Source organism: Rhipicephalus sanguineus, chromosome 6 (assembly GCF_013339695.2).
Source record: "Rhipicephalus sanguineus isolate Rsan-2018 chromosome 6, BIME_Rsan_1.4, whole genome shotgun sequence".
In the NCBI taxonomy this organism is placed as follows: Eukaryota; Metazoa; Arthropoda; class Arachnida; order Ixodida; family Ixodidae; genus Rhipicephalus; species Rhipicephalus sanguineus.
Window position 1 is genome coordinate 152,502,599 of NC_051181.1, and position 14,388 is coordinate 152,516,986.

Below are 14,388 nucleotides of genomic sequence, written 5' to 3' on the forward strand. Positions count from 1 at the left end.
AATAAAGGCCATGTAAAAATTCATATGCTTTTATTTGCAAGCTCATCTTGTGCATTCGAGTGTGTGTGCGTCTATTTTTTAGTTTAAGGTTCCGTGGTCCTGCAGGTATCTATAAAGAGAGGATGGGCATGCGAATAAAGGCTAGTTCGTGGCCGTGCGCGCACTTTTTTTTTTTCCCCGAGATACGAGACCCTGATTTTTCCTCATTTGTTTCTTATCGTGCTTTTTTTTTTTTTTTTTTTTTATACGGCCAACCTCTCCGGCTGCACCATAGTAGGGGGTTGAGCCTTCACGAAGGCCGCGCGTGTGGATTGCAGGCTGTATCGCTCCCGTTGAAGCAGCTGCAAGTGGCGCAAGCTTGATGTAGCGCCAGAAATAAGCCACTCTATGCCGTCAGCGCCAGTACGAGCCAAGTTTTTTTAGCAGGCGTTGTTCGAGCGCGCCACGAACGCATTTTGAGAAAAATGGCGCCAGTTGCAACCGCGGAGCATACCTGCGACGGGAAAATTTCCCGTAAGCGTGTCATACTGTGCTGCCTAGGCTTGGACCCATTTCCCAAGTGTACCCAGTTTGTCATTTGCGCGGCCGGCATCATGATCGTGTTCTTGGGATACGGATACACGCAGGTAAGCTGTCACGCCGTGCACTTTCGGTCGCGATTGGAGCCCGGTCCGGATTGAATTTCTCGACGTCGCTCCCTTCGCACCCTTACGCTACTGAATCGCATCCGAGAAATTCGATCGCGATCGAAAGTGCGCGTGCCACGCGTGCGACACCCACCTTAGGTTGCCGGGCCGATCACTTTCACGATCTTTCAGGAGCTCATGTTTCACATCGAAGGGTTCAAGCCGCACGGCTTCTACCTGACCTTTGTCCAGTTCGTGCTGTACAGCATCTTCGCGTTCGTCGAGCGCAACATGCGAAGGGAGAGCGGCCGCACGTAAGTCTTTTTTTATTTCACACCGGCTACGCTTTGGCGCAGCGTTTATCCATTCACGGGGTTGCCTTCCTTCGCCGTTTTCAGAGCACCGCTGCGAACCCACCTATTACTATCGGTGCTGTCTGTGGGCACCATCGGCCTCTCTAATGCTGCCCTGGGTTACCTAAACTACCCGACCCAGGTTCTGTTTAAGTGCTGCAAACTAATCCCGGTGCTTCTCGGTGGCATACTCATCCAAGGTAATGCAAAATGACTGCCTCGTAGGTTTCGCATGGCTGATGGCGACGCGTGCTTAACGAAACCGAAACTGAATTCCCTCCTTCGGGATCGAGCTGACGGTACTCGCAATTTTTGCTACGACGGTGTTTGCTCGTTTGGGCTGCGGAGCATTGCTTCGTGGTGCTTTGCGTTTTTATGGTGACCACCGTATGTATATAACTCGCATGCCTTCAAACAACGCGGTCCTCTTTGTACCGTGTTTGTGTTACATAAGCGGCGGCTTTCCACCATATCTTCGCGATTATGGCTGCTTTTAATTAACTTTTCTTTATGTTAATGTCCATGTAGACTGATACGTGTATTAATCAACCCTCAGTGTATATAAGTTGTCTGTGCGCATTTTGTATGAGCTGTCATGTAGCCAACTGTATCAATGTAATTAAATTTTAATGTTTTGAGCGCGCTACAATTCTGCGTATATAAACGTTCTCTTTCTAGGGAAGAGGTACAGTTATCTCGACCTCCTAGCTGCCGTGCTTATGAGCGTTGGACTGGCTGCATTCATCCTGACTGACAATAAATTGTCACCAACATTTTCACTTATAGGCACGTATATTTTATTTATTGATTTCATCCTGCTCTTAGACACACACACACACAAAAAAAAATCTCTCTCTTTTGCTACAAATGGATGACGGAGAATATGCATGGCTACATAAGTGGGACCGAAATTTTCCAGCTTTGTGTAAGAGCTGCATCTTAGCAATATTGCAAAAGAGATATTGTAATAACTATAGCAATAACTGTGGATCTTGCACAAGGTTGTAGGGTATGTTATGCTTTTTCTGTAATGTTTCCTTTACTTATCACATCAACTAGCCAAACAAACTTGGTCATCATAACATTATAAATTATAAGCACACTGTATGTAAATGGGTTTCATGTAAACATTCTATGCATCACACCTGCACGCGTCCCGGCTAGACACAAGTTCAGGGGAACATGTAGTCTTAAAGAGATGGTAAATTATTGAACAGTAGATGCCACAGGATCCAACATTTCAACAAGAGAACTTGTCGAAACCTTGGATTCAACAAAAGTACTTGACGAAGACAATACCTTTGCCAAAACATTGGCTCCAGTGACATTCCCTGCTCAATGGCCATCTGCATGCACGTGCATTGGAAAGTTCCATCTATATTATACACAAACCTGAAAAGCTTTAGTGTAACTTGTGTACCTCTATTGTTCAACCCTGTTTGGATACTCTTTCATACAAAGAACACTTCCTAATTTTCGTGGGCATAGCGACTGCCGTAAGATGTTAAACAATAAACGAATTTGCCTTCGTATCTGCTGCAGGTGTTGTGATGATATCAACGGCTCTACTATTTGATGCTGTCATTGGCAACGTGCAGGAGAAAGCAATGACAGCCTACGGCACCCCGAACTCTGAAATCGTGAGTTCATGAAAAAGCGCCACTTTTGGTTTTCCTGTTCCAATTCATTTTTCAACAAACCGCTCTCTTATGCACCGAAGCATAAAGTTAACTGGAATCCGAATGTTGTACATTCAACTCAGTTGATATGTTGCAGCTTTTCCTTTTCTATTTTCAATCACTAGCCACTTTCTTTTTTTTCTTTTTTAACAGTTTGTTCATTCATCTTTGACGTGCGCTGCATAAAATATATTTTGGAGAAACTTTCTCTCTTGTGCTTTCATATTTTGTCATCACCCGCTTCAAGAGTTCAGTGGCTATGGCAATCTCATGCTCCCCGCAAGGTCATGGGTTTGATTCCCTACCGCTGCAGTACTCTCATTTCGGTGGGCACGAATCCAAAAACACTAGTGAAGTCTTAGATATAAACACATGATAGTACCACAGGTGGCCAAGACTAATCTGTAGTCCTCAACCGTGACATTTCTCAAAACCATCACATGTACTGCTTTGTAACGTTGAACCCCACAGTGATCGATACTTGGATTTGATTATTTATTACATCTTGTCGTATGCAGCTATACTCGCGGACAACTTTTCTTGGTAATGAAGGGAAAGGTACGGGGGCGGAGCGTCTGCACGTGTACTGCTACGCGAAGTAGTCCGGTTTGGCACGCGTCTCGTAACGCCGTGGAAAGTGATAGCTAGCGTTGCATTTCGACGCAAACGCTGCTCAGCGTCTAAGGTACAGGTAAAAGGCGCAACTTTTTCACGCACGCAAAAACACAAAGTGACAGCGTATAAAGTAAAAGAAATACAAATATCTCGCTTGTGTGCGCAGCGTTCTGGCTCAAAAAGCTACATGTAGAAAATGAAGGAGTATTTTATATATCTCATGCAGAAAATGCGTACGCAATTGTGGGACTACATGCATTAGCAGTAGGATGCGTGCATTGTGGCTCTGTAGCCTTCGCTTATTCATTGCCAAGAAAAGTTGTCCGCGAGTATAATTGTGCACGACTTCTGCTTAATACTCATCATCTTGTTGCGACAGATGATTTTCTCCTACTCCATTGGATCTGTGATCCTGCTTTTTGTCTTGGCGGCAATGCAGGACTTAACCCCAGCTGTAGAGTTTTTTGCTCAGGTGGGTAACAGTGCAGCCGCCTTTATTATTTTTTTTATCTGCTGTAGACTTAAGATCAGTGTGTCCAGAGTTTAACTCTTGCGATCGTGGCAAGTGTCTCAGTGCGCTAAATAATTTACTGCATCACTTGCCTTGCCAAAACAAGCTTGGGTTTCAATATCCACAAAGTTATGTTCATCGTAGAGGCATGATACGTTTGCTCACTCGGTCCCTGCAGTTATTGTTGCTGCTACGTGCGAGCTCAACTAAAAGAAACACATTTGGCACTCTTCGTACTTTTCCGAGCACTTTTACATCACGCAGCCTTATCTGTACACAGCGCCAGCAAATTTTTCTCTGTTTTGTGATGTCTATGAAACCAGCTAGGTCTGCGTTTAGGGACCAGCTTTAGTATCGGGACACAGTATAAATCTTTATCAATCTTCATAATTGTCTTCATTCATGCCATCCTTTCACACTGAAGGTGTCTGTGGTGGAGTTTTTATGACTTTGCCAATACCTGTCAATACTCATTGAAAGGTAGACAAAGTGGGGGTCACTGAATCTATAGAAATGCTTTGTGGAGCTAACTGATGCCCTGCTGGTACTGAGCACAGCATATCTTCGAGGAAGATAATAGCAGAGTTAATAGCGGAGATAGCAAAATAATTTTTTGTGCTTTAATGTTCCCAAAAAGTAATAGCAGAGGCATGCAAATGCAGTGGAAGCACCAAATCTAAAGCGTGGTACCTGCTGCTGGCATACATCTCCCTTCTCGCTGAAAATGCATGGAAGTCTAGTCAACAACCAATAATAAAACAAAACCTATAATGTTGCTTTTCATAAGGAAAGATAAGATAGAGTACTCTGAGTTTGGTCCCAATTTTGTGTGTGTGTGCGCGTGTGTGCAAAATGTTTCACTCATAGAGTGCAATTCCTGTTCTCTTTTTCCCAACTACACAGAATCCGGTGGAGACTTATGGCTACGCCGTCATATTTTCCATACTGGGCTATCTTGGCATACAGTTAGTTCTCACGCTCATCAGCATCTCTGACGCCTTTATCACTGTGATCGTCACGACTTGTCGCAAGGCCATATCCATCATTCTATCTTTCATGCTGTTTGCCAAGCCATTCTCATTCCAGTGAGTTATCAAATTTTATCTTTGTCTATTGTTTATTATAAGCATATCTTTGTCTTATTATCTTATTATGAGCATGTATTCTTTACATTCTGATATTGAGGAAAACATTTTGTTAGCTATTTATTAAAGTGCAACTGTACACAGTGAGGAGGTTGAGGCTTTACACGCCATAACCACAACATGATTGAGGCACACCGTTGTGGGGGACTCCAGATTAACTTTGACCACCTGGGTTTTTTTTTTTACTTGAGCTTAAATTTATTAAAGGGGCTCTGCTACGCTTTTTCAAGTAATCATCAAATGATCTCTCTATTGGAGTTTATTGGCTCACAAATCTACTGCCGCAACACTTTTTAGGATCCGTCAAGTACGAGTGGAGTTACAGGGATTTGTCGCACGCTTTAAGCGCTTTCTCCCCAGCCAGCGCGCTGAAGGCTACACGGGGCCGGTGCCCCACCACGGTGGTCTAGTGGTTATGGCACTCGACTGCTGACCCGAAGGTCGCAGGATCGAATCCCGGTGGCGGCGGCTGCGTTTTCAATGGAGGTGAAAATGTTTGAGGCCCGTGTACTTAGGTGCATGTTAAAGAAACCTCGATTGTCTAAATTTCCGGAGCCCTCCACTACGGCGTCTCTCATAATCAAATCGTGGTTTTGGGATGTTAAACCCCAGATATTATTATTATTATTACACGGGGCCGGTGGATGACGAGCGGTCAAGAATTTACATCTGTAGGTCAGCGTGTGTCATGACCTTGAGCACTTTCTTTTCTTGTTTTCCTCGTACGTGCACGCCGGTTCACTATCCCGTGCAGCGGCGCGGGCACGTCATGGCACACCGCGGTGGCCGCGGCAACTACGCAGATCACGATGTTCAAATCAGCCAATGGCCGTGTCTTTTTGGTATCTGACGCAGTTGATTTTGGGTATATGGCATCATTTGTCGAGAGCAGGTCAAGCGATTTCTAGCCAACCTTGAAATTCAATTGTAAATTTCCTGCCGCGTGCTGCGGTATAATGTTTGGCTCACATGTTCACAGGAGCCTCGACTACCGATCGGCAACATTTTCTTACCATATTCAAAAAGTGTTACAGGGCCCCTTTAAGTACACGAGCGTTCTCGCATTTCACCCCCGTCAAAATGCAGCCACCATGGCCGGGGATCGAACCCGCGCCCTTGAGCTTAGTAGCACAACACCATAGGTTCTAGGCTACCACGGTGGGTACTGAAGAAGTGGTCTTCAAGCAGGTAGCGTTATTTGTAGAGCTGTGCGAATAGCAAAATTTTGGGTGCAAAGCGAATTCGAATATTGAAGTGTGAGTGCGAATCGAATATTTTGCGAATATTTGTCCATTATTTCTAGAATACTTTTCGAATACTTCGAAGCGAAATTGCAGAAAAAAAAGTTGGGAAGGATTCCTAAGCAGATTCTTATGAGATAGCAACAGGAAAGTGTTTCTTTTCACTAGGTTGAAGCGCAATGTAGAGGCCGAATTGTATTTATGGACATGATCTGGTGCAACCAAACTGTTGCCGACAACACTTTACACGTGGCAGGCAAAGTTGCCATTTCCTCAGCCTTTCCTCCTCTTTCAACTTCTGTGGAAGCCCAATTGATGTGGCGGACAAGAGTGTGCTCCCTTCAAGTCCGGAGTTCCAAATCTGCCTCGTAGACATCGATATATAATAACATCTGAAATTTTGGACGCTAAAAAGCTTCGGGTTCCGATTTTTTGGACTTCCTGACCAAATTTCAGGTCCAGAACAGCATTAATTGAGCCCCCACCTCTGCCACATCTTTGATCTCCATGTTGGAACCAGCGTTTTCTTGAGTTAATACACTTGGAGCTTGAAAGGCAGCTTTGCCGCAACGCGGGGGTGTGATGGGGTGAAGCATATTGAAAATCTAGGGACCACTTCTAATCGGACGTTGACTGTCTTGGCCAAGTTCGACAATAGCGGAGCTTTAAAGGCAGCTTTGCCGCAATGCGGGAGTGTAATGGGGCGAAGCATATTGAAAAATCTAGGGACCACTTCTAATCGGACGTTGGCTGTGTCTTGGCCAAGTTCGACCGTGACGGAGCTTGAAAGGCAGCTTTGCTGCAATACGAGAGTGTAATGACGAAGCGTACTGAAAATCTGAAGGGGTCACTTTCAATCGGACGTTGACTGTATTTGTCTTTGGGAAGTTCGAGTAGTAAAATTCCAGTGCCAATCGAATCGAATAGCAAACACTATTCGAAAAATATTCGAAATTTTGAATATTCGCACACCCCTAATTATTTGGAATGTGTGGCCATGACTCTAGTGACAGCCTTTTCTTAGTAGCAACCCTTCAGTGGTGTTGTCTTAGTTACCGCATAGCACATTTTAATGTTTTTTGCTTCTCTGGCAATTCCTAAACTGTTGTTTTGCGTCCATTTCATTTACGCAACAGGTACGTCTGGTCAGGTGCACTTGTGCTTCTGGGGGTGTACCTTCATGCCTACAGCAAAAGGCTTGCCAAGCTGCGGCATCTTCCCCTTGTCCACCCAGAAAAGCACTCTTCGTGACCACGATCCTGCGATAGCTGGACAGATCTAGTCAAAGTAGTGTAAGAAAGTGTTTTATTGTGTGCGAGCCATTTATACTCGCATGGACCAGTATTTTATACATTCCAAAGCCAAAAATATTATGCGGGTGATTTATTTACACAACTTTCTTGTGCAATTAAATGCTCATGTTTTGATCATCTACTTATGTGCAGCTTAATGAAACTAATTGTTCAGGTGTGAGGTTGGCTGTGTCTAGTCATTTTCGTTAACCAGTGCCACCGTGGATTGTGGCCTCTGCAGAGGCTTTGGGTTGTAGCCGGAGCCAATGCGGACTGCTGGCACATTAGTTCAAGTTGAATGCAATGTCATGGAATTATGTTTGCTACTAACGTTTAGCCCTTGCTGACAGCAACCATATGCCTCGCATGCTACCAGCATAAAGATTCCTCTTATCAGTGACTATATGATATGTATGGGACAAATGTCTAGATGTACTTAGGAGTGAAGCACTTTTTTAGTGGAGTCAAACTGGTTTTGAACCAGGTTGCAGGTTACGCTTTCTTTGTGGTTTATATGCTGTTGGCAGTGGCTAAGGTCGGACTGTAGAAGGCAGGTGGTAAAGAGGGGCATTGCCATGAGGTGATGAAGTGCGCCGAGGTGTTGGCACGAGCGGTTAAGTTGCCAGGCCACACACAGCAAGCGTGTCACGAGTGGCTCTACGCGTCGTTGCCTGGTTTGATGCCGCAGCAACGCAGATTTCAAAGCATTGCTTTTGTGGGATCTGTGTGAATTTTGAAAACTAAAGATATGGTATTGCTACCAGCTTCCAAACTATAGCATTTTTCAATGATGCTGTAATCAGGTATTGTAGGTCCTCAAGGCTGGCGGCTTTAGCAGTAGCACCTTGAGCAGGTGCTACAAGAAACGGAAAACCACTCTTGCTGCCTCTGTTTTCAAGCATAAGCATGTACCACTGATAGAATTATGTCAAACCATTTAGCCCCTGCTCAAAAGATCTGGGTGCAAGACTGTCACTGCACCTGCTGTAAGAGCTCCTTTCGCACAATCTAGTTTTATCGTCCGTTGTTTGTGACTGGCTGATCCCCATGATAATGCAAGTGCAACTGCACTCTGACCACTGATGAAGCAGGAGAATTAATATCATTATGATGTCCTTTCACGGGGTGTTGACATATTGAAACAAGAGCCAGAGGGACAATAGAAGCAAGGCGTTCATTTGTTCGGTGTGGCAAACGAGCACTTCAGACAGTGTCTCTTTATTTCATACAAAATGCGGGTAATTTCGAAACCCTTCGATGCAATCAACCTTTCATTTAGAAAAAAAAAAGGGGGGGGGGTTGGAGGGCATCACTGCTTGACAACTGGTGCAGGTTGACCGGGTGGACCAGGTGGTGAAAAGGCTCTGCACAGTATTCTGCAGCACATGGCAATGCTGCAATGAAAAGGGTAGCGCACGTGAGTATGGATTCAGTAGTGCGAAGATGGGAATGAGCACACTTCAACGCAGAGACCACGATATTTTCAGCCTCTGCGAACATTCGTCATACTCATAAAACGAGTTGTTTAGTGTGATTAAAGAGATCACGGTAACACAGTGGCTCTGCACACTATTCTAGACAGTCTATTCACTGGCAAGCTGCCACACATTATTTGGTAATGACATAACACACTGTTCACGCACACGACACCACAGCGGTGACTATTCTAGACTGTCTATTCACTGGCAAACTGCCACACATTATTTGGTAATGACATAACACACTGTTCACGCACACGACACCACAGCGGTGACGACACATATAGATTCACAATAGCGCACTTGACAGAAACACTAATTCGGGCTTGTTGGTCTGTCATGCATTTCAAATCACAAGTGCACACTATGCCCGTGAAATATAAAATGCAAATAGAAAATTCGAAGTAGAACAATGATGAAATGCAGTTACTAGAGAGCAACATGTGACATCAGTCCCATTCTGTTGTTAAAGGTGGTGTAACTGCAATATGACAGTATCCCTAGTAAGTTAACCTAAATCTGCCTTTTCATTCCACAGGAATAGTACTGAGAATAGCGCACATTGAAAGGTTGGCTCTACGGCAAGTTCTTGACGGCTGCACTCAACTTGACAAAATACCTCGCACTAGTTCTAAGGCTTCGAAAAATTGTTGATACTATTACAAATAACTTTAGGTGCTACAGACAGATACCTCAACAATTTTGCCATACGCTTGTTTACAGATGTGTAGAACATGAAGCCACTGACCTCAGAATTGCAATCAGTCCTGCCGGCATAATCTTTGACGTGTGAGCAAACCTGTAGCCCATCAAACCGGCCAACACTCCGGACACCGCTGTAAGCAAAGTAAAAAAATACATATCCATGTTCAAAATGAGGCTGGCAGCTTGTAAGTGACTTGGATGTTTTGGCTAGCAGAGAGATGGTGTGTGTACGTTATGATGTGCATTATCATGCAGACCTAAAGGTGAAATCTAGTCTTGAAGCTTAGTACAACTAAAAGAAATGGTTTCACCCTCATACTTTAGTTGCAACAGTCCTGGCTACACACACTGTCTTAAAATGCACACTGCATGGGAGTTTGGCTGTGTCCCACGGCAGGTAGTATGTGATATTGTACAGTGCAGCACGTATGTAACAAACAGGCACATGCCAAATGAAATTGTTGATGCTGTGATGGGGCTTTGTGCTGCGGCATGATTATACACAGACATGGAATCAATTTCTTTATGTTATGATGAGAAGCTGCAGCGCGCTTGCTAATGCCACCCCCACCCCCTTTTTTTATTGATTAAAGTTTTGAGTTTAACTTCAGTCCAAGCGCTTCTACTCTCAGATATACAAAAATGCCCTTACAGACTCATCCCTGCACGATTACCATGTTTCCCCTCTACATGCACAATACTCAATACACAAAACCAGATCTTTGACAAATAGCTTTAAAAAAGAAATAATCAGCTAACAAAGTTCAATGCCAAATCGTACCAGTTGTCTATAAAATTGAGAGCATACACAAAATAGAGCAAATTCAACTTCCTGCAGAATGAATGCTGCAGATGTTCGCAGACAGTCGCCATTGGCAGGTTATCTAATGCACGTCAAGCCGCCCCAGCGCCGTGTACGTACAATACAAGAAGGTTTATCGCAAACCAGCCACGGTGGTCTAGTGGTTATGGTGCTCGACTGCTGACCCGAAGGTCGCGGGATCGAATCCCGGCCGCGGCGGCTGCATTTCCGATGGAGGCGGAAATGTTTGAGGCCCGTGTACTTAGATTTAGGTGCACGTTAAAGAACCCCAGGTGGTCAAAATTTCCGGAGCCCTCCACTACGGCGTCTCTCATAATCATATCGTGGTTTTGGGACGTTAAACCCCAGATATTATTATTATTAAGGTTTATCGCAGTGCGATCACCGCACATCTGATATAAGGACCATTTGGTTAGCTACATGTATCTTGCGCATCAGTAAGAATTAAAGAAAAAAAAGAAAAACTTTTATTTGGTTGATCGCTCAATGTTACAGTTACCACAACAATCGCGAATACAAAAGCACTCACCGAGAGATAAGTAGTAGTTGTGGGGGTCTTGCGATGTCTGGTAAGCGCCTATCAAGGCGAGGCCGCCGAACACCAGGCCCGCCATCAATGATGGGATGCTACCTGCAAAGCAATTACGGTGAAATAAAGCATAAACAAACCAACGGATTTTCCGAAGATACGCAATTTCCTCGATGGACTCACCAGCTTTCACGTAGCCTATGACACCTCCTAGTGCCACGGTGAAGGCGTATCCGAAAGCCCATATGTCGGTATCCATCGCCGTTCCTCTTGCGATCAACGGCGCGCAAGAACGGTTTCTCGACGAATTTTTAAAGGAAGGACCCACGTCGCGCCGACACTCGACGCACGCTCACTACGCCCACTTCGCGAAAACAGCAACTGGATTGTCTCGGTCAACGTCCCGGCTTCCTGTGACTGCATAGACACAAGTAAAGAAAACGAAAACGAAAGTTTTGCGCTTGGTCTGCTGCGGATGTTTGAAATGCTCGGCTGTGGCATTTATGTTTGCCTTCACTCCAGGTTTTGTGCAGTGTCTGCCGTAAGCGCGGAATTCATGAAGTTTTTGACGTTGTAATAAAAAATGGACAAAAAGGCCACTCGCGCTGGTGCGACAAGTGCAAGTTTGCTGTCCCAAACATTTCATACGTTGACGTTATGAAATGTAAAATTACTGGCGTTTACGTACTCGTAAATACGCACTTCAATCGAAACTAGCACATATATAATGCTCACTCAGAAAGCAGGGTTCTCACTTAGCGCCGATGGTGCGTGTGAATTTCAGTTTCGGTTTCTTTGCACGGTCTGGCAACCTAAAATTTACATTTTGCACGGCCGGAATGCTTTCGCGGTGTTCCACACAGCTGTTTGTTCCGTGCGGAGTAGGAACTTCGATGCTTTAACAGCTTACAGCGATTTTAGCTCCCCACAGAAACAACTAGAATGCCACTTCAAACTTCGGCAAGTGATTTGGAGTTTCTACTCTCTGAATATGAACGCGATGTTTTGGTAGATGAAGCAGGTAGCATTCGCTGCAGTTTGCTCGAAAGCTGAAATTCAGTGCAGAAAGAATGATAATTTGATATATAGCATTAAAGTGACATGTCGTACGCATAAACTTGATTATTAACGCGGGTTTTTGCTTGATGAATGCATGTAATCTGCAGTCATTTGATGCCTAGATTTATCGCAAACGTTGGGCGTTCGCATGCCGGTAAACGTAAACAACAGAAATCACCTCGCACCACCGTACTAGTAACATTTTTAATAAGCACTGATTTGACGATTAGTTGAGGTAATCCCACGTTCTTTTCGTATGATGGGAGTGGTTGCCGATCAGACTGAACATTTAGAAAAATACTGAAGAGAAGCCATATGTATCTTGTACCTGAAAACTACAATCGTTGGTTGACGAAAAGTTTGCTGAGTAATTACCGCTGCAGTTCTTGCACCATATATAGTTAGATAAGTTTTCGTATGACTTTCATTTATTATTTGTAGGCCTCGCGACAAATAATCTCGAAAAAAAAAGAAAAGGAACGGAAACGAACGTGCAGTTGATTGCGATGTGTGCCGGTTGAACACGTGATCTCTCTCGCGCGCTGTTCCAGGTATGGCGACAGCTGGGCCGGCCTGTCAGTGACCTGATCGGAAGAAGAGGCATCAGCAACAGCCGCGACAAACCGAAAAGGGTCGTCGTCACCGGACTGGGCATGGTCACTCCCCTGGGAGCTGACGCTAAGACGTCGTGGAGTCGGCTCACGCAGTCCCACAGCGGCATAAGTCGTCTGGGAAAAGAGTACGACGGTATTCCCTCCAGGGTTGCGGGCCGCGTTCCCACCGATGCCTCTCAGAACCCGTCGCCGTTTGACGTGCATAAGTTCGTCTCCAAGTCGGAGCTACGGAGTACCTCGCTGGCAACTGCGTTCGCCCTCTCCGCAACGAAAGAAGCCTTAGACGACGCCCAGTGGCACCCGGATTCGGAAGTTGACTGCAGGGCAACGGGAGTAGCAATCGGCAACTGCATGTGCGACCTGGAATACGTTGTCGACAGCGGGATGGCATTTAGAGAGAAAGGCTACAGCAAGATTAGCCCGTTTTTCATTCCGCGGATCCTCACGAACATGCCAACCGGGATCATCAGCATTCAGCACAAGTTGAAAGGGCCCAATCACTCGGTTGCGACGGCGTGCACTACGGGCGTACACGCGATCGGCGACGCGTTCAGCTTTATACAGCGCGGCTACGCTGACGTCATGGTCTGTGGTGGCGCGGAGGCTAGCATCTCTCCCATCGGCGTCGCTGCCTTTGCGAGGATGCGAGCTCTAAGCACCGCCGAGGACCCTGCTAAAGCGTCGAGACCCTTCGACAAGAACAGAGACGGCTTTGTCGTGGCCGAAGGGTCTAGCATTCTCGTTCTGGAAGATCTGGAACACGCGATTGCCCGAGGAGCCAACATTCACGCCGAGATTCTAGGTTACGGACTCTCTGGGGATGCTTTTCACATCACGGCAGCCTCCACTGACGGCGACGGTGCGTTCGCCTGCATGGAGTCTGCGCTGAAGAACGCCGGCGTTGACATCCAAGACGTTGGTTACGTGAACGCTCATGCCACGTCGACGCCGGTCGGCGATGCCGCTGAAGCAGCAGCGATTCGTGGCATATTAGGCGACTACTGCAGCAAAGTTGCCGTGTCGGCGACCAAAGGCTCGACAGGGCACCTCTTGGGAGCAGCCGGCGCCACGGAAAGTGCATTCACGGTACTCGCTGTTCGCGATGGAGTCATTCCACCGACGCTAAACCTCGACTGTCCGGATGTTGGTGCCGATCTCAACTTCGTGGCCCATCAGTCAAGGCCGTGGCCAACTGAGAACACGACCAGAAGAGTTGCAATTAAGAACTCTTTCGGATTCGGGGGCACGAACGGTTCGCTCGTTATAGCCGAGTACAGAAAATAGCACTTTTTTTTTTCTCGTTATATTGTATTTTTATTGGACCGAACGTTCGCACGATTGCTGCTATCGCACAGTATAGTGTGAAATATGCGTTATTATTAAAAACACTTACGTCGAAGCTGTCGGTCATTCCATCGCTAAGAGCAATTATTAGCATTTCGCGACAAACGCTTCCGTACTACACGTATTTACAGATTTTAAGGCATTTTACGCATGGACTTTTTCCTCGCACTTTTCACGGGGTAAGTTCATTCGAAGACCAGCGTTCTTATTGTCCTCTTTTTTTTTTTTTCCTTCTCTGGTCCGTCTTTTTTTCTTCTAGCACTTTAAAATGCATATTCATAAGGCGATATTTTGTATTCATCGGTACTGCCATCCCGGGCTTTAGAGATGATTTCTCGGTTTTGCGTGCAATAACTTCAAATTACTGGAGACTC

General features: G+C 45.6%; 3 protein-coding genes across 4 annotated transcripts; 2 read left to right on the top strand and 1 right to left on the bottom strand.

Moving 5' to 3' along the window:
• The first annotated feature begins 277 nt into the window (after window positions 1-277).
• On the top strand, window positions 278-7,565 carry LOC119396810 (adenosine 3'-phospho 5'-phosphosulfate transporter 2). 2 transcript variants are annotated; one of them, XM_037664141.2, is made up of 8 exons: window positions 280-626; window positions 819-940; window positions 1,025-1,179; window positions 1,658-1,765; window positions 2,522-2,619; window positions 3,653-3,745; window positions 4,688-4,869; window positions 7,307-7,565. In XM_037664141.2, the coding sequence occupies exons 1-8, from the start codon at window positions 465-467 to the stop codon at window positions 7,419-7,421; spliced, it is 1,035 nt and encodes a 344-aa protein (XP_037520069.1). In that variant the 5' UTR covers window positions 280-464; the 3' UTR covers window positions 7,422-7,565. The 2 variants fall into 2 exon arrangements, with proteins under 2 accessions (XP_037520070.1, XP_037520069.1); XM_037664142.2 differs by lacking the exon at window positions 3,653-3,745 and having other exon boundaries at window positions 278-626.
• Window positions 7,566-8,638: 1,073 nt separating this feature from the next.
• On the bottom strand, window positions 8,639-11,435 carry LOC119396812 (transmembrane protein 14C). The gene is made up of 4 exons (XM_037664145.2): window positions 11,181-11,435; window positions 10,998-11,099; window positions 9,689-9,776; window positions 8,639-8,856 (listed from the first exon to the last, which is right to left on the bottom strand). Exons 1-4 carry the CDS (start codon window positions 11,254-11,256, stop codon window positions 8,772-8,774), a joined length of 351 nt encoding a protein of 116 aa, XP_037520073.1. The 5' UTR covers window positions 11,257-11,435; the 3' UTR covers window positions 8,639-8,771.
• Window positions 11,436-11,811: 376 nt separating this feature from the next.
• LOC119396809 (3-oxoacyl-[acyl-carrier-protein] synthase, mitochondrial) lies at window positions 11,812-13,974 on the top strand. The gene is made up of 2 exons (XM_037664140.2): window positions 11,812-11,957; window positions 12,608-13,974. The coding sequence occupies exons 1-2, from the start codon at window positions 11,940-11,942 to the stop codon at window positions 13,952-13,954; spliced, it is 1,365 nt and encodes a 454-aa protein (XP_037520068.1). The 5' UTR covers window positions 11,812-11,939; the 3' UTR covers window positions 13,955-13,974.
• The last annotated feature ends 414 nt before the right edge of the window (window positions 13,975-14,388 follow it).